Source organism: Barbus barbus, assembly GCF_936440315.1.
Source record: "Barbus barbus genome assembly, chromosome: 9".
Lineage (NCBI taxonomy): Eukaryota > Metazoa > Chordata > Actinopteri > Cypriniformes > Cyprinidae > Barbus > Barbus barbus.
The window spans coordinates 22,476,995-22,497,539 of record NC_136737.1 but is presented as its reverse complement, the minus strand read 5'-3'; the positions used below and the strand labels follow the sequence as shown (position 1 = coordinate 22,497,539).

The 20,545-nt window shown below is 35.2% G+C and overlaps 1 protein-coding gene across 1 annotated transcript; it reads left to right on the top strand.

Moving 5' to 3' along the window:
* Nucleotides 1–748: 748 nt before the first annotated feature.
* On the top strand, nt 749–20,290 carry LOC306875270 (adhesion G-protein coupled receptor G7-like; the record flags this gene model as incomplete). Its single annotated transcript, XM_079425743.1, has 13 exons — nt 749–977; nt 2,212–2,327; nt 2,830–2,967; nt 3,086–3,177; nt 7,057–7,193; nt 10,252–10,338; nt 10,425–10,585; nt 12,116–12,228; nt 12,916–13,244; nt 13,639–13,720; nt 14,001–14,159; nt 14,257–14,416; nt 20,261–20,290. 13 exons carry the CDS (start codon nt 749–751, stop codon nt 20,288–20,290), a joined length of 1,833 nt encoding a protein of 610 aa, XP_079281869.1.
* Nucleotides 20,291–20,545: the final 255 nt, after the last annotated feature.

Genomic DNA, 20,545 nt, shown 5'->3' with positions numbered 1-20,545 from the left:
TCTTTGTTTTGTATGCATTTGGCCAATCAGTGTACACTTACGTCACTAGTAGTTCTGCAGAATTGTTTTAGACCCTACTCTGAAGTAGGAGCTAATTAACGGTGCATTCCAAACGGGATATATTGTCCTCCGAAGGGCACTTCGGAGTGAAAACGAAGTGCTCAAAACTGGTCACTTCAAAGGGCCCTTCAGAATGAAGGATTTCTTAGGGTACAACTGATGGACACTTCAGGCCCCCATGATCCTTTGTACTGATTATTTCCATGATGACAGCACCTCCGTATGGGCACGGGATGATGATGCAGAAGGACATTTCAAGAAACAGTTGTTTGGTCCCCTACACCCTTTAACCCTTCAAAGCTCTCACTCTAGAGGGTAAACCTATCGAAGGGATTAGGGCATAGGGATGAGCCCTTCCGAATGGACCCCAGGGTTAATTCCCTCAAACAGAGTTCCTAGCACTAAAACCTAGCACTAAAAGTGGGAACTTCCGCCAATAATTCTATGAACTATGAAAAGGTTCCTTTGGTGCGAAAGCGCCTAATAGGACAGGGTTCACATTATTTAAAGTGGTTTAAAAAACAATATACAAAATCATATTGTACCAAAAAATATAGTGCACACCTAAACTGAATTATTTTCTTCTGCTTGAACAGCATTTACAAATTTATCACACAACTTTTTATTTGACGGTGGTTACACATTTGCTTTCGTCACTAACGCCCCTATTACCACTACTACCCAGACCATGCCCACCCCTATTACCACTATTACCCAGTCCACGTCAACCCCTATTATCACTACTATCCAGACCACTAATACCCAATCCATGTCCACCCATATTACCACTACTACTCATTCTACTACCACCCCTACTACCACCACATTAAGTACTATGACCACCACGTCACCCACAACCACTTCATCAACATCAACTACCAGCCCTAACCAACTTTTAACAACAACTCAACCTACAGGTACGTATTTCAGAAGAGTTCTCTTAAATTCTGGCCTGCAATATAAGTAAGACCATTTCAAGTTTTTGCTGAGGATGACTTATTAGTTTAATTGCAGGCAATACCTGTCCAGAGGAAACACTCAACGGTTTGATCTTCCCACTTACTATGATCGGTCAGATTAGTTATTCAACACAGCTTTGCCCTCCAGGAACAGCCAGTGGTATGTAGTATTACAAATTAAACAGTCATAAATACAAAAACATGATATCCATAACTGGGGGGGCGGGGGACTAAAAAAAAAAGATCAGATCTTAGCCTTCAGATCTCAGATCCTTTAGCCTGATAAATTATACAAAAAAAAATAATGTAGCAGTAATTTACAGTACAGTTATTTAATTTATGTCAGAAGCAGACCTGCCAACCTGTATGCATTTTGACCTCAATGTATGTTGGTACGACTTGTCACTCTAAATTATGCAAAAACCTGGTGATGCGTCCATCCACAAGTGGTGCTCAAAGCAAACAACAGGAAAAAAATGAGGAGTTCAGTCAATTAGAGTGTTTTTTTCCCCCCTGTGTTTTGCAATTTCCCCCACAACATTAGACGAATGTTATATAGAAATAACTTCAGCCCTGATCTGATGTGGTCTCTTATCACACAATGACACATAAATATATTTATTTATTTATTTATGTGTCATTATGTGATAAGAGGTGTGATATGCATGTGTGTGTATATATATATATGAAACAGACATTACATTTGTTTATAGCACTAAGTAATGGGCCAATCAATAAAAATAATACTTCTCTCAAAAGAAATTTGAAGTATACATATGATAATCCACGTTTTATACAGTCTACAGAAGTGTAGTGGAGTTTTATTTAAAGTGTACTGGAGTTTTATTTAAAACAGTATTTAAAAATTGCAAAAAAAGAATTTTGATGAACCAAACCAAAAACTGTGGTTAAAAACTGAGGTATTTATTGAACCATTGGCTGCGTCCCTACAGTTTACTCTAAAGTGCTGTATAACAGGAATCACAAACTGAGTGCAGACCCTACGTACTAACCTATAAAAAATATTTAACCCCAACATTGATGGTACTCAAAATATTTTTTTCAAGGTTGGCAGGTCTGCAGAAGTATCAAAATATGCTAATCTGCAACTATTTGAGTTTGGGTATGTAATTTTTTTTTGGTTTGTATTTTGTAAATTAGCAGTCTTCTATGTCTTTTATATCTTCTGTAGCTGGTATTCCTATGGCCTCAGCTCGATGTTTGAATTCAACACCTTCCCATTCATTTGGTGGACTTACACTTCTGGACTGTGCCTTAAACCTGGAGGTGTTCGAAAGCAAAGTCAACGTCTGTATTTACATCTTTGAAATTTAATAGGGGCAACGGTTGACAATTTTAACAAATTCACATTTATTTTCAATGACAAATATTAATGCGAGTGTTATTTTAGTGTCATTAGTTTTTTATACTAAATGAGTTTTTATTACATTTTCATTTTTGGATTTAGCACTGTTAATTATTATATTATATTATATTATCCATTTTTAATGTTAAAGTTGCCACCCATTTTATATATTTCTTGTATAAAACATGACTATTTATATATTCATATTTTACGTTCATGGCAACTTAAGAGTTTAATTACTGTTGGCAAACACATTGTTTATGCCAAAAAAAAAAAAATAATAATAATAATAATATATATATATATATATATATATTTAATGTTCTTACTGTAGTCATTGTGTATTCAATGGTTTGAACTCTGGCATTTTGAGTGTATTTTAAAGTGCTTTTGATTAGATAACAGATTGGCACAATGGTTTTTGTCTTTGATTGTTTTGTTTAGGGGACTCTGGAAGAGAATATGTATATTTCCTCCATTGTCCAAATGCTCACATCCAATCCCAAGCAGCTGACGTCCCAGAGCATCACCTCAGCTGCTGCGATTGTCACTAACCTGCTGTCTGCTACCACGTTAAATGAGGTAAGAATGTAGAAACATTAAAATATGTTAGCATGTTTGTATGAGAGTGTGACTAGACCGAACTCATTATGTAGAAATATTATAATATTTTAATATTAATAATATATCTTTTATGCAGGCAGTTGCAGAGTCAGCGGTGTCCACCATCAGTCAGCTCATGTACACTGATAAAGACCAATACTCTGAAGACACTTACAATGCTTTTGAGAGGTATTTACACTCTACACATACCTGTCCCACACAAACACAACACACTATGAATGTCTTATAATAACAAAACCACACATTTCTGTGTAACGCATTATATATAAATGTAATTATAATGGCAAATGAAATGAAATTAGAATATCAAATTTATCATCTATATATATGTAAATCCATATATATTTGGACACAGGCACAAAGTTTATTATTTTAGCTGCTGACCAAAACATATTCAAGTATTATATAATGAGTATGGGCTAAAAGTGCACACTCTGATCTTTAATTTGAGGGTATCCACATGAAAACCCCAACCCATTTGAGCCCCTTGTTTAATTTTAATGCTATTCTGGTGGCATACAGAGCCAAAAATATGAAAATTGTGTCAGTGTCCAAATATATATATACCCAACTGTATACTACAGATTTGGCTACAACAGAAACAAAACGGAAAAAAATTGAAACAACAGTTACCATGGTAAAATTAATTTATTTTTGCGCGCACACACACACACACACACACACACACACGTTTATTTCAGTGAATTGTGGGGAAGAAGTCTTTCCATAGACTTCTATTACTTTTATACTGACTGTTACGAACTTAAGTCTAGAGTTAGTTCGCAACACTTAGAAAAAAATTATTATTCCTGGGTTGATTGAAACAGGCAGAGAAATGAACATAAACAAGGATAAAGCTTGATTGCGAATAGTTTATTTCATAAAGCCGAAGCAACAAGAATATGAATGGGATGCACTATTTACAACTGCTGGAATGAGTATAAATACTGTATAGAGAGAGAAAAAATAAATTACCAAAACAAGTTTACCACTAACATAGGGAAAAGGAACTTGAGTGGCGCCCAAATCAAAAAACAAAAATAAAACTAAATTCCCATAAAGCTCCCAAAATCCCCTAACCTAACTAACAAAAGAAAAATGTAAAAAAGAAACCGAAAGCTTCAGTGTATCGATGCTCTAAATTTCCTATTCTCACCAATAATAACCAAAGTACAAGGATGGCGCACACCACTTCCCTAATGTATCTAAACCGGGTGTGTCTCACTCGTACTGGAAAGTGAAGCTGCGGGCTCTTTGATCGCCCCCTGGTGGCTGGCTGCAGTACAGGTCATAAACCCCGCCCTCTCCATGTAAACGAATGGGACATAAGTCATAACAAAAAAATTAATTACACTTCCAATACAATTTTCCAAAATATGATTTTGGTCATTTAAGGTAGTTGTTATCACGCTGATATATGTTCAATTGTTCGTTTTTGTGGTAAGTTTGATTTTAGCTAGTAATTTGATGCTATAAAACGGGGCGGGAGTTTGTTTCTGCGGCTCCGCCTCATGACTCTACTGCGCAGACTCGGGCTCCAAACGAATCTCTACTGCTCAGACTCGGGCTCCAAACGAATCTCTACTGCGCAGACTCGGGCTCCAAATGACGTCATTTACTCACAATAGCAGCAGCCATACTGAGATGTATTCGCTTCACTTTTCTATAATGGAAGAAAGCAGACACGCATCGTCCATCTTTTTTTACAGTCTATGATCTAAACACTCATCATTACTACATGCAAAGTGTATATCACGTGATATGCTTACCTGTTCTCTTTTCCCTAATCAAGGAGAAAACGAACCATAAATAAAACACACAGCCAACTAAGTGTTAAACACATCACATCAAAGAATAAGATACAACAAACTTCATTTCAGCAAACAAAACATACATAGATGCACAGCACACCAATCAAGCACAAACAAGCTTCCTTCCCAAGTTCGCGGGAGGACCTTTAAACCAGCAGGGCGAATGCAGATTGGACGAAGAGGACGACGTCACACCGATGATCAGCAGGCGACACGTCCAATCAGGAACCTAAGAGCAAGTAGCAGAGCAATAGCAAAAGAGGGAGGGACGAGAAAGAAAACAAGCACACACATCTATGCGCATAGCACGTAACACTGACCAAATGATTTTTATCTCCTAACCCAACCCCAACCTTAAAGTCGGCATGAAATCAAAATATACTTTATTTACTTTTCTATCACAAATTGCTAGTCTTGATGTTAACAATTAATCTGTGCAAGTAAATCCGCTGAAAAAAATAGGTTGATTTGGTAATCTTTAATCAAAATCTGAATATTCACTTCCACTCTGGAATAGCGTTCCTTTTTTGATGACGTCAGTTTTACAGCTTGGGCAGAATATCCTTAAACACACCTCTCTGACCGTTAGGTTTCTATGAGTGAGAGACAGAGAGGAGGAGCGCTAAAATAAAAGTTATGGAATTCAAGTCGATTCGTCCAAGCGTTCTCGAAAAAAAAAAAACACTAACGAATTCGCCGAAAAGCACGCAAAAATGGATCTGATGCTATATCTCCACAAGGGTTTGGCGTATGTGTATCTTGGTGTGTTATAACAAGCATGACCTGAGGTGTTTCGGCGCTGTGCCTCCTAGTGGTCAAGAGATATGAAAAATGCATATTTTTGCTTATAACTTGTGAATGGTTTGGCCAAAAATCACAAAACTCTCTTTAGATTCGGTGCATCATGCCGAGTCGAACCATATCCCAGTTTTCCCATGTAAGCCATTTTGGGCGTCGGCCATGTTGAATTTTGTAGTAAAATGCTATATTTTACAAACGCATTGATGTATCGTTACGAAACTCGGTATGGGTCATCAGCATGATGCTCTGAAAGAGTCTGAGAAGTTTCGAGCCAGCGCCACCTAGTGGTAAAGTCAAATATTCACATGCTTATAACTTTGAGTGGGGTTGACTTATTTTCACAGCAAATTAAAAGTTACTTTTTTAGACTCCTAAATCCTTGTCGAGTCCAGCGATACCAAACTTGCCAGTTTTTGGCTTGTGGTTTGTGCAATGTTGCATTTTAGCACTTAAAAAACATTTGCCAATATCTAAGAAACCATTACTCCGATTGACACGAAACCACCGTAGGAAATTCGGAGACATAGCATCCCGGCTATACACTAATGCCCAATTGCCAAAATTTTGTGGCAATACAATTTTTTTATTAAGTGGCACAAAAATGCAAACAAAATCAGCAGTCAGTCATTTTTCATCTACTCATATACAAATACGTCTATAACTCCAAAACAAAATGAGATATTTTCACCAAATTTGACACACACATGTATGGACACACTCTAATGACACATCAAACAATTTGTGGGATTGTGCCTCTTGGTGGCACTATAATTGAACAAAACATGAAATTGCCAATCTTACGAATGCATTGGTGTACTCTTAGGAAACTTTGTATGAGCACCAAAATGATTTGATTGCAGTGCCACCTGTCAGTCAAAACTGATCAGCAATTTAATTATATTACTAGAGGTTGTATTTATGATTTTTCAGCCATTTCAATTGAAATCATCTTAAAATTGCCTTTAGCACTCGTTGCATTTGGTCTAATGCTCCATGCTATACTTAGCTCCTCATTTTGCCGCTGGAGTGCTTGGTCCCGTAATTGCTGCTTGCAGCTATATTTTAACTTAATTTATTTATTTTTTTCTAACATTTAATTTTAAATTAAATTACTCAACAAAGATTTGGATACAGCAGAAGCAAAATATACAATGGAACAAAATATTATTACACTAAAAAAGTTAGAAAAAATTACTAAGTACATTATTTATTTATTTGTCCCACATTTACATTTATATATATATTATATATATATTAATCACTCAACTAAACTTTGGAAAAAATAGGTACCAGTCTTGTAGGTACCATATGTGTAAAACATTAAAAATACTGAAGATTTGTTATTATTATTATTATTATTATTGCTTTTATTGTTATTATTATCATTGTTAGGATGCATATGTGTTTAACCTTTGCATGTGTATTATTTCTGTAGTCTCACAAAGACTTTGGAGGGTTTTGCTTTGAACATGGGTAATATTAACTCTAGTGTGCTGGTGCAACCAAACCTAGTGGTGCAAAGCATCAGGTTGTCCAAGTGGACCCCACAAGCGCAATTCCACGCTGTAACAGGTCAGTGTCAAAACCTCACAAAGCTTCAAGTGTAATTATTATACATCTGTGTTGATATCACAAAGTACAGTGGCTGAGAGAGCTCAACGTGCTGCAACTTCAGAAAACACATTGCAAATAGAAAAAGCACCAGCAAATTTAGAAAACTTCTTCATCAATTTGACAGCACATGTGCTGCAAATACTCACAACACAACCAAAGAAATGCACTGCAAATACTCACAACACAACCAAATACAGGAGCACACGTAAGTAGCACAGATGACAAAATGACCTCAACACAATGTTTTTGTGGCGTATTGATTACCATTTGTATAACCACAGTGGTAAAATGCCACACTATGGTTAGTGTAGTAAATCCATGGTTAATTTATGCATGGTTACCATGGTTTAACTATAGTAACCATTTTTTTATTAATTTTTTTAATAATAAATGTATTTATTAATTATTTAGTTCAAGTTCATTTATTTATAAAGCACATTTAAAAACAGCCACACGACTGACCAAAGTGCTGTACATAAAAATCGAACCTTAAACACATAAAACAGAAATAATAAAACATTTGAATTTAAAGACCAAAAGGAATGACAGATAAACATTCTGAAGTCAAAGTAATAATCAAGACCATAATACAATGTAATGAGAAAACCTGTTTGCAATGTTACACTTTCAGATAAACATCATTTACTGTTTGTAATAATTTTTTCCCCTTGTGGGGACCCCAGGCTGGTCCACCTAGATCGAACAAGTGCGTCTTTAAAAGTGACTTGAAAATGGATAATGAAGGTGCCACTCTAATCTCAATCGGCAGAGAAGATCTGAAGGCTTATAAGATGCCCAGATCTAGACTGGTAGCCTGAGAATGAGTAGGACTGAAAACAGTCACCTCTGTTTTATCTTCAGTTAACATTAAAATATTTAGTTTTTAAAAAAGCCAGATTTTGACCTCGTCTAGGCACCTTAGTAAAGTACTAAGTGCTGAAGGATAATTTGTCTTAATAGGTAAATAAATCTGGGTATTGTCAGCATAAAAATGAAAAGACACCTCATTCCTTCTTAGAATGGAACCCAGAGGAAGCATGTACAGGGAAAAAAGGGAGGGTGCCAGTATCGAGCCTTGAGGGAGGCCACAGGTGAGATGAGCAACAGCGGAAAAGAAGTTACCTAATTTGACAAAAAAAAAAAAAAAAAAAAAATTGTCAGAAAAAAATGACTGAAACCACTTAAGGACCATACCTTTTAGGCTAGGGTGACCACCTGGCAATAGATCTGTTGCGGGACAGTAGATGTGATTTTGCGGGACAATGCGGGACACGTGTGAGACAGATACATTTACTACTGTTATGTTATTTAAATACTGATTTACATTACATCCGTTGTCTTGTGCGCCGATTTATGTTTCTGCCGATGGATGCCCATTGCCCACACTCCAGGTTGCGCTTCTGGCAACATTAAATCCAGGAGAGAGTATAAGTTTTGAGCTTGCACACGTAGCCCTAATGTCTGATCGAGAGAGAGCGCGCATCTGTTTTGTGTGAGAGTGAAGAGAATCCTGCAAACAGAGACATTTGTTGCATTCTCGCATTACAATAATGCGCTCTGGACACTTGTCATTAAAATAACGCCATAGAAACCGCCTCAAATGAACTATTAAAATGAGAAGAAAGTCGTGTCTGAAAGCTGCAACTGTTTTTTTTTTTTGTTTGTTTTTTTCAATGAAAGGAGAATATCGTGTTTTTCCGTGTGCACTCCACCATTTCCGTCGGTGGTGCTCGAGCCCTTGATGAGGTCCGCACATCCTTTGTGCCGTCCACACAGTTGTCATCTGCGGAAAACTCCCTGTCTACGACTGCGTGGGTTGGTTATTTTCTTAGCTAGAACATGACGACTGCGCAAATGGGGTTTTAAATGCTAGTCAGTTTGTAATGTATTTCTTATTTTGGTATTTCAGTTTCTGGGATGAAAAAAAAAACCATACAGAATACATAATTGAAATGCGGGACGCACCTTACGTCTTGCAGGATGCGGGACAAAGCTCCCAATTTCGGGACTGTCCCGCAAAATGCGGGACGGGTGGTCACCCTATTTTAGGCCCATGTCTGACTCTAATCTAGATATCAGAATAGAGTGGTCCACAGTATCAAATGCTGCTGATAAATAAATAAAAAAAGTCGGTAACTAAAAGGATGTTGTTTAACACTCTGAGAAGGGCCGTTCCAGTACTATGAGCAGATTTGAAACCAGATTGAAAAATTTCAGAAATACATTTAAGATTTAGAAAGAACCGCAGTTGGTCAAACACATTTATTTCAAAAACCTTTGAGATAGATGGTTAAACAGAAATGGGATGGAAGTTATTCAGACTAGAAGGATCTAGTGAACTAATTAATTTTAATGCATAGGCTATGGTTAATTTTTGTAAGGGAAGTTGTAAAAGTTAACCCCGCTTATATAACCTTTCACAGTTACAGAGAGTAACTGTCTATTTTTTCAGCTTATTTAGGTTAATAATGTCCAAAAAATATCTAATGAATTGTATGATCAGCATGTTAAAATAAACAAAAATCTCACCTTTTAGAGCAAACATTGATAGATATGTCCCAGCCATGTTCGTCACGTTTGCTGTTCCCTTAAACATTTCCGATATAGTCTGTGCCAATTTGCGGAGCGTTCCTGTTTTTGTTTGTGTTGTGAGTATTTGCAGCGTGTTCCTGTTTTTGTTTGTGTTGTGAGTATTTGCAGCGCGTTTCTGTTTTTGTTTGTGTTGTAAGTATTTGCAGCGCGTTTTTGTTTGTGTTGTGAGTATTTGCAGCGAGTTTCTTTATTTGGTCGAGCATTTGCAGATTGCTTGCTGTCAAATTGATGACGATGTTTTCTTAATTTGCAGGTGTTTTTTCTGTTTGCATGTTTATTTTTTATTTATTTATTTATTTTTTTTTTTTTTCATTTGAGCTCTCTCAGCCACTGTAAGAAAGACATTTCTAAATCTTAAGCTAAACTAAACTGCATTTCACTACGACTGTCAAACTAGTCTCCTGAAAGAATCGTTTGTTTGCAGATGCTGCTAACAATGGATCTATTTCAGAACATCCCACTGATCTCCAGTTAAATGTCAAACTGCAGAATGATTCCCAGAAAGACTGGGGTACCATTTATGTCTCTGTTCTCATTTTGAGGAATGCAATTAAAAGTCATACTTTTGAAAATGATTTTCCCTCTCTTTTCCCATAGGGAACAGAAATCTCAGGATTGGAGTGGTGCTTTATGAAAATGATCAGTTTTTCAGCTCAAAACAATTTAAAAGTGAACTCGATACCAAGAGAAGGGTGGTGTCTGCCAGCCTCACAGACAAAAGCTTGCTTGATAACGTGGAGTTCACCATTAGGCCCGAGGTAAAGGATTGTAAACTCATAATGATTAAATATAGCAGCTTCTGAATCACTTGTGTTATTAGTAAATAAAACGCCTACATACGACTTAAAGTACAATCAGTTGTTATGACAAAATAAACCATGTCAAGGTGATGAGGATCAGGTATGACCAGTTGTTATATTATCCTGCTCTTTTGCAGTAACTTGCCCCAAACCAGATATATATATATTTTTTTTTTGTATTTTTATATTTAATTTTTATATTATATATGTATGTATGTGTGTGTGTGTATGTATGTATATATATATATATATATATATATGAAGAGTTCAGACTATCAGGCTCCTGTATTTATGTTTAGCTATTTCACTTTAATTGCATAGAAAAGGACATAAACATTGCCATTAAAGTGAAATTATTGAACCCACACATAAGAGCCTGATAAAAATGCTCATTTCAGAATAAAATCTCGGATGGCACTTAGAGGCTTTTGCATCTGAACTCTTCATGTATATATATATATATATATATATATATATATATATATATATATATATATGCATATGCATATTTCAATAAATTCATATATAATCATGAAAACAATTCTACACACACTTAATTAAAATCATAATTTTAATAAATTAATATGTAATAAGTATTTAATAAATTAGGAATAAAACAATATATTTAGTTGACTAGCTAAAATTGCTGAGTGTATTTCTATTTAATTTTAATACATTTTTACTGTAGTATAATACTTTATTATTTTCATATGTTGCAGTTTTTTGCATTTTTGTTTTCATATATAGACTTAGTTAAAAAAATATATATGTAGGAATAAATAACTAAAGTAATAAATAACTTTTAATTAATTTATTTTCTGTTTAGGATGGACATGTGTTTACCTTGTGTGTATTTTACCTGTAGTCCCATATGTTCAGGACTTTCCACAGCTCTATGTATGTGATATACAGTAGTCAGACATTTGAAGTGGATCAAAAAAAAATAAAGTTGTCCTAAGACAAGAATGCATTTTGGTTTTAGGACAACTTTGATGAAATGTTGACTAGTTTATTATGTCTTTATGTTTTCAGAATATATCCGGCTCGACTTTTTACGACTTTGCATGTGTGTTTTGGGACTATGCTCATAGAGACTGGAGAACAGAGGGTTGCGTCAAAATACACGATCTCAGTGGAGTGCAATGTAAATGTAACCACACCACCAACTTTGCAGTTCTTGTGGTTAGTTTCACATACATGTTTTTAAATAAACTGCTTTAAAAGCTAGTGAGCTGCATAGTGAGACATGGAACATAATTTCCTATAGAAACGTTTTATATATGCAGTAAATAATGCTCCTTGTGTAAAGAGCACAGGGCACGTCTCGTAACTGATTTCAAGAGAATCTGCTGTTAGCATGATGCTAAGCTAACTTCATTTGTTATGTTAGCTTATAATGTGGTAGTAAAAATACACAGCGCACTTTAATGTTTGGTGAATCTATGTGAATTAAACATATTTATTATAAAGATTTCTCTCTCCTTGTAGAGCTTTAGAGCAGACTACACTTATTCTGAGGCTTTAAACTGGATCAGCATTGTGGGATGCAGTCTGTCTATTGTGGGTTTGGTCCTCACCGCAGTTTATCAAATTAAGACCAGGTAAAAGCACTGGATACACTGGATAGAATAAATGAACCTTTACTGTGCTGTAGCATGGTAAAATAATACTATGTCATTATACAGTATACTTTGATTTTATACTATTGAATGAACCTTGCAATATTCCCGTCTACTTCAAAGAATACCATAGTATTATCATGCTACACTGAGGAAAATAAGCCAGTATTTTTTGTTTTATTTTCCAGTAAAAATATTAAAACATTAACATCAATGTGTTAATGTATTTAGAAAAAAATGCTAATTTGTTTACATAGATTATGTATTGAAATAAATATATTTCTTCATACTTTATTTATATTTTTGAGCATAATTCTAGCAATTTTAAGTGATATCTGCATAAAAATCCCATTTTGTCAATATTGTAAGATAAAATCAAAATCAATGAATGTAAATTTTTCATTCTATACAATATAATGTTGTAATGCTTAAATTTACCTTTTGCATTTATAATCATTTCACTTTTTTAGTGTTTTATTTGCATTTTATTTGGACAAAATAGTATAGAATATAGTATATCTATACACAATTATTATTATTATTGCACATTTCTTGCAGATCATGTATTTCTATTGTGTGATGTCATGCAAACTAATGATATATCCATAGAACTGGTTTGTGGACCAGGCACAATATTTGAAGGTTAATCCTCTTGTTTAATTTTTTTAGGAAACAGAGAGGAGCTAACTCCACCATGCTCTTGGTGAACATCTGTTTGTGCATGACCACCTACTACCTGCTCTTCATTTTTGGGATCAACAACCCGGTCAAGAGCTCAAAGGCATCTGTTTCAGAGCAGAACGTTATTCCTTCTTCAGATGTGCAGGAGAAGATCGATCAGGGTCCTTGTACGGCAATCACAGCCATGCTGCAGTACTTCCTGCTGTCCACGTTTGCCTGGAACATCCTGTATGCGGCTCATGTGTTTTTCCTCATTAGAAACGGCCTCAACGGTCCGCCCCGAGCTTTCCGCACCATCGCCATGACCGTCGGCTGGGGTACATTTAAACACACTGATATTAAAAGTCATGACAGTTTGATCCTGCATAACTTGTAAATAAAGAATATATGATATTACCTATTTTATATTTAAGAGTAAAATTCTGATACAGACTGATACAGATGTCATGTTAAAGTCTGTTAATATTAAAAATCTATTCACAGTAAATAAATGATCATTTTAAATGCTATATGTGAATTTAAGCTTCACAACATTATAATGTACTTCAGTATGGAAATGGATATTCTTTTTGAGATTTGCTAAAGATGACATTTTACTGTTATTCATTTATTGTTATTAAAGCCTAATCCTAAAATAAAAATGAGAAATGAGCATGAGGATGATAATTTCATTTATAATAATCATTCTGATAAATCATATAATATGTCTAGGTCTGCCTGCTGTTATTGTCGGCATCTCGCTGTCCACCACCTACAGCTTTAGGGACCCTTTAGGTTATCGACAAGAGGAGTTGTAAGTGAGAAATTGCTTTTATCATTTTATCCACCTTATATTTCACCACTTCAGTAAGCTATTTCCTGTGAATGTAACAGATGTGTAACACCATAACAGACTGTTTAGTAGCCCACTTTAAAAACTGTTTTTGACACCGGAAGACTTGCACATTCAAGTTTAAAATAATATGGATACAACAGATGAAAACATGGCATTTTATCTGTAACAAAACATCTGTAATGTAGAACAGTACTTATGCATTCCCCTGTATTTCACGTTACTCTTTTTATTGTTCTAGTTGTTGGTTGGCGTCTCTGGACAAGGCGGGAAGGTTTGATCCGAAGCGGCCGATGTTGTGGGGTTTCTTGCTCCCTCTAGCAGTCATGTTGTGTTTTAACACATCTCTGCTTGTCTACTTCTCTCAAACCATCTGCTGTGCGAATCCCAACCTCAAGAGGTACGCAACCGAACCGAGAAGTAATGCTCCGGGTTTATGCAACTCCGTAATAGTTATTATTTTCTATGTGGTTTAAATGTTCATTTTGATTCTTCAGCTCACGAGCGACTCCCATGAAGAAGAAGATTTTGAGTAGTTTCTCTCTGGCTGTGGTGCTCGGTTTGTCCTGGGTCGTTGGTTACTTTGTGCTCATTACTCATGAGAAAACACTTTACACCATTCTCAGTGTGGTCTTCTGTCTCTGCAACACGACACAGGTGCGTTATTACATTTATTATTATTATTGACAAAAGAAAAGTTTTTTGTTGGATTTATTCAAGCAGATGTTTTAAGATATTATGTATACAGTATGTATATCTTGCATCGATTGGTGACTGACCACTACATTTTCTCTCCTTCAAAGGGTGTACAGATTTTCATTTTATTCACACTGCAGGCTTTTCTAAAGACAAGATCTCGAAATAAACTGGATTCTAAGACCGAATCAAAGGGAGAGCCTTAAAAATGGACACAAAAAGCAGAGGACAACAGACAAGATCATAGTCAATTCTTTCTTTCTTATTATTATTTAATTGATTTCTTTTAATTTAAATTACTGTATTTTTTAGTGATAGCCATTTGTCTGGTGACATTTATTTTAATACAATGTAATATCAAATGCATAGTCTCATACTCATAATGTACAAGTAAAGTATATAGCAAATTTCAGATATTATAATGCAGACAGTCCTTTAACCTTTTACTTTAGCTTTTGATTCATATTTAACTTGCTTTAGGACAAATTATGGATTTAAACTTTCTTTCTAGTCATAAAAAATATTATCTGTATTGTCTCTGTGTGGTTTGTTTTATTTATTCTTTATTGCTTTCAAGGTTCAGCCAATGTGAAACAACACATAACTACAGTTTAAAGCAAAATTTGTTATACTGTATATTAACACATTGTCAGCAGGTTCCACAAAAGGCAAGATCTATTCTAATCTAAGATCTAACAGTATTTTTAAAAAGAAAACAAAAAGGCACAGGAGAACAACATAGAAGTAACAGGAGAAACCAATCCCAAATATAGACAAGATCTTAACAAACCAGGTGATCTGTTATGATTTAATGAAGAGAGTTAAGTCTACTTTAAGTCTTCATTTACTCACCCTCATTTGTTCCAAACCTTAGATACCTTAGATACCTTGAATAATGTTGGTAACCAAAGAGCTGCTGGTAGCCATCGACTTCCATAGTATTTTCTTTTTCATGGAAGCCAATGGCTACCAGCAACTGTTTGATTTACCAACATTCTTCAAAATATCTTCTTTTGTGTTCAACAGAAGAAAGAAACAGACAAAAGCAGGAATAAAGAACCCTAAACTCTAAAACAAAGAGCCATTTCAGCATAAAAAGGTTCTTCAGGATGATATGGTAAATATGCATATGTTGCTGCATGTAAATAAAACATTTTTAGAGTGTAGGAAACCAGGAACAAGGAACTCACATAGAACAGGATGAAAATAATATCAATATAAACGACAATGAACACACATGACTCCTACAAATCTTGAATTGCAGCTGTAAAGTAAACAGCAGTTAAAAAAAATAAACATCTATCCTGATGGTAAGATATGCAGGAGTTGGAAAAAATAAATGTGAACACCTGAGAAATAGGCAATATTTAATTCAACCTTTTTAGATTCATACAACTTTTGAATAGTCTCCAGTTGAATGTTGTCTTTAAAATGCTGATATACAACTAGAGAATATAGACAACGGAAACATAACATATAATAGCAACAGTGCTTTTTCATCCCATCTTCACATTATTTAGTCAAACCCCAGATGTGCTTTGTGAATGCTATACTGTGTAGTGCTGTTGTCTGTTTAGCTTCTCATTAACGTTAATTTGAATGTAAATGTTTGGCCGACTGATGAACTTCGTACTCCAGCAATGATCCAGCCCTGCCTCTGCTTTATAAACCAGACAGCAGCAAGAGTTCATTTTATAAATATCATATCAAATACATGTGAAATGGACTACTTTCTGCTACTCTTAATCTTTACCTCAGGTAAGGTGTAAAATTTGGTGCACAATTTATTTTGAAACAATGTTCACTCAGAAACTGCTAGTGACTTTCTCAAACAAATACAAAGTGTAGCACACTTTTATAAATTTTGAAGCAGAAAATAGTTTATTCTTGAAAAATGTACTTCAATAAACAATTAACAAGATAAAAAAAAAAACATAATTTTAATAAACTTTTCAGTATATTAATTATAAATACTAATGCGTATATTTTAAACAATAACTTGTAATTATTATTTAAAAATGGTCAGGTTATTGTTTCTCATGATTGTATACATATACATATATACACATAGCACCAACGTGTTAAACTATAAAACAGTACTCCACTGAGAGATAAGCATATATGTGAGGAAATATCATATTATGTTAAAAAGTAAATAAATAACACAGCACGTGAGAACAGTTCCAATCTTTATTTTAGCATAACAATGCTTTTTTGTTGTTGTTATAAATTCATTATAATCATCTTGGGACTTATTGCTTCAATAAACTCACTCATAATAACAATAATAAAATAAAATAAATTTGAAAAATTATCAGTCTCCTTGTTTCTAATAATTAACATTATGCATAATAAACTCTATGAACTGCAGCAGTATTTAACTGGTCAAGCATAACTATTTACATATGAATCAAATTTACTGAGACTGCCAACACTTTCCTAATTTATCATATCCATTTATGTGTTTACAAACAAAACCATACATTCTCTGACCTGTCTTGCTTGCAGATGAGACCGTGACATGAGCTCCACTGACAGTCTTCACTCCTATTGGTTGTTACTCCCAAAAGTTGCTCAGCATTTGCAAAAAGCTATATGTTGCCTACAACCTGTCGCCGATCACTGTCACTCATATCATTGAAATTAAACCATGGATCAACAATGGATCATGTGTTTTCCTGTTTAAGTCGGTTTTTGGCTAAAATAAAAATTGGCAAGCTGGGTCAGATTTAGCAAGACTAAAGGCAAGTAGTCACAGTTTGATGTTTTGTCTCTGTAAACAGCCATTTTTGAGCAGACTTGGTGTCAATATAATTCCAACAACAGCACATACAACAACATCATCAGTACAACATTTCCCACAACAGTGACCATACAGATTCTGGTGTGTGAAAACAAGGGTATCATACAAAACGGGATCTGCATCTGCCCAGATGATTGGACTGGACCTACCTGCAACATTTGTAAAACCCATTGAATATTTTGCATGATATGTAATAATCTTGTAAAAGGTTACAGACTTGTTCCTTTTTTAAAAGCAAATTTCTGCCTTGAAAAAACCTTCACAGTGACTGAAAAAACCTTCACAGCAACTAATGAACCTTTCCAAAAACTATCTTAGGCCGGTTTGCTTCCTCCGTAGAGCTATGTCCAACAGAAACAACAAATGGTACTCTTGTACTCTCAAATGGTCTCTCTACTTCCGGCTTTTTAATTACAATATGAACTCAAAGTATGAATTTATGATTATTTTTGCACCAGGCTTCATCTCTCTGTGATATAACTACACGCTTATTCCTTCCTCCAAACTTTCTAAATTGTAGTTTGACCCTGGACACCATTAATGAATGGGCATGTAATCTATGCATAATGATTGTCATATAAAACTATAAAACAAATTGTCCTCAGATGAATACAGAAATATTTCATAACAGATTTTTATTTATTTTTTAAATCAAGGTTTCTGGAGCTACTCTGCAACAAAAACAGAACTTAGCTTCCAGTACCCAAATCCTCACATCCATACAAGAACAGCTAACACCCCACAACATTACAAATGCAGCTAAAATAACCAGCGCCTTGCTCTCTGACCAACAAACTGCACAAACTACGGTACTTAATAAGCCTTAATCAGATATTAGCATTCAAATTTATTTGTCATTATTTTCCCCTTTTTTCATCCATTTTCTTTTTTGTAATAGAAAAGTATAATCTGATGACAAGCTTTTTAAAGTATAATGTAATCTAATTACAAATACTTAATTTCTGTAATCTGATTATGTAATCCAGATTACATGTAATCAGTTACTGCCCAGTACCTTAAAGTGCCCCTATTATGGATTTTTGAAAATGACCTTTCATGCAGTGTGTAACACAGCTCTAAGTGAATGAAAACATCCTGCAAAGTTTTAAATCTGAAAGTGCACCGTGTATGAAGTTATTGTCTCTCAAAAGAAACAGTCGACTCTGAATCATTGAAACGAGTCGTTTTTAAAACAAATCCCAAGCCATTTCATGTTGACATCAACATGAAACATTAGCATATTGCCCGCCCTCTTGTTGCGCGCGCAGACCTGAGGAAACTTGATCTTCGCATTGCTCTGAATTAAAATGCAAATTTGTGTTTTTTTGACCTTGCATGCATTCAAGCCTGTTGTTGGGGACTCCCAAAACCAAAATATGAACCTTTCATAACCCATAATAGAGGCACTTTAAACACAGTGACTTAATTTATATATCAGAATCAGAATCAGAATCAGAATCAGAATATGCGTATATTCTCACCATCTGCATAGCCATAAATGAATTGTGACCCTGGGCCACAAAACCAGTCATAAGGGTACATTTTTGGAAATTGAGATTTATATCATGAAAGCTGAATAAATAAGATTTCCATTGATGTATGGATTGTTATGATAGGACAATAATGAATCTGAGGGTGCAAAAAAATCTAAATATTGAGAAAATCACCTTTAAAGCTGTCCAAATGAAGTTCTTAGCAATGCATATTACTAATCAAAAATGACGTTTTGATATATTTATGGTAGGACATTTACAAACGATCTTCATGGAACATGATCTTTACTAAATATCAAAATGATTTTTGGCATAAAAGAAAACCGGTGCGACTTATGACTGGTTTTGTGGTCCAAGGTCACAATTGTTTAAGGTGTATTATGTGGGGAAGTCGTGGCCTAATGGTTAGAGAGTTGGACTCGTGATCCAAAGGTTGCGGGTTCGAGTCTCCGGCCGGCAGGAATTGTAGGTGGGGGGAGTGAATGTCCAGCGCTCCCTCCACCCTCAATACCACGACTGAGGTGCCCTTGAGCAAGGCACCGAACCCCCAACTGCTCCCCGGGCGCTGCAGCATAAAATGGCTGCCCACTGCTCCGGGTGTGTGTTCACGGTGTGTGTGTGTTCATTGCTGTGTGTGTGCACGTTGGATGGGTTAAATGCAGAGCACGAATTCCGAGTATGGGTCACCATACTTGGCTGAATGTCACTTCACATTATTAGTACTTTCTTAATGATCACTATTACAATTAATGAAAAGCTGGAACAATTAAAATGCATTAAACATATACTTAAAGCATAAAAAGTTGTCGTAATAACTGTACAATGTCAATTAGTCAATTTGGTTTAAAAGAACAGTTGCAAAAATGAGTACACCCTTGATTACATTCAACAAATATGTAATATATAACACCCTGATCTTTAATCAAGGTTCAAGGTTTTTTTTATTTGTCAATGCGACCATATGTGCAGACATACAGAGGAATCGAATTACCGTTTCTCTTCTCTCAATAATAGGAAGTTTTGCTCAACTTGTCTCAACAAAATTCTCCACAGGTGCTAAAGAGTGTTAAGGTTGGGTAAAACACTTGTCCACATAAGGTTATTCACCTTGGAGGAATGCATATAAAGTAGTCATTATCATAGGTGCGTTATCATATCATATCTCCAAACAACACTAATATGCCCTCTGAGTAAATAGTAATTGCTGAATTTGTTAACTTTCAAATGCAAATGATTAGTTTGAAAATATAGTAAGTCATTGTTTACTTTTCATTCTCTCTTCACTCTGTTTGCACAACTTGTATATCCAAATGTTTTTTTTTCATAATTTGCATGTTGTCATTTCCATATGCAGTGTAAACAAGTCAGTGTCAAATCTTTCAGACTTCCCATGAAATAGACAGATATACTAATTTGACTAATCCAGGTATAGCATGGGACACTAACGTCATGTAATACTAAATACCGTCCACAGTTGTCTTGAGAAACATTTTCTTCTTTGTTGTGCAGGATATTGCAGTATCAGCAGTCAGCTCCTGAGCACAAGTCACGAGAAGTTCTCTTCTGTCGACCATGAAGCAATTTCTACGTAACAACATATTTCACACTCGCTGCTTTGCCACTGACATACAGTACCATCTAACAGTATATTAATCAAAATTCATAAGCACTATTTTTGTCTGACTTCGGATTGTGTTTGTTCAGACTAGCACAGACTCTACAGACACTCTCTCTGCGTGAGAAACCAAATCCATTGTTAGTGCAACCGAATATGGCAGTGCAGTCACTGAAGGG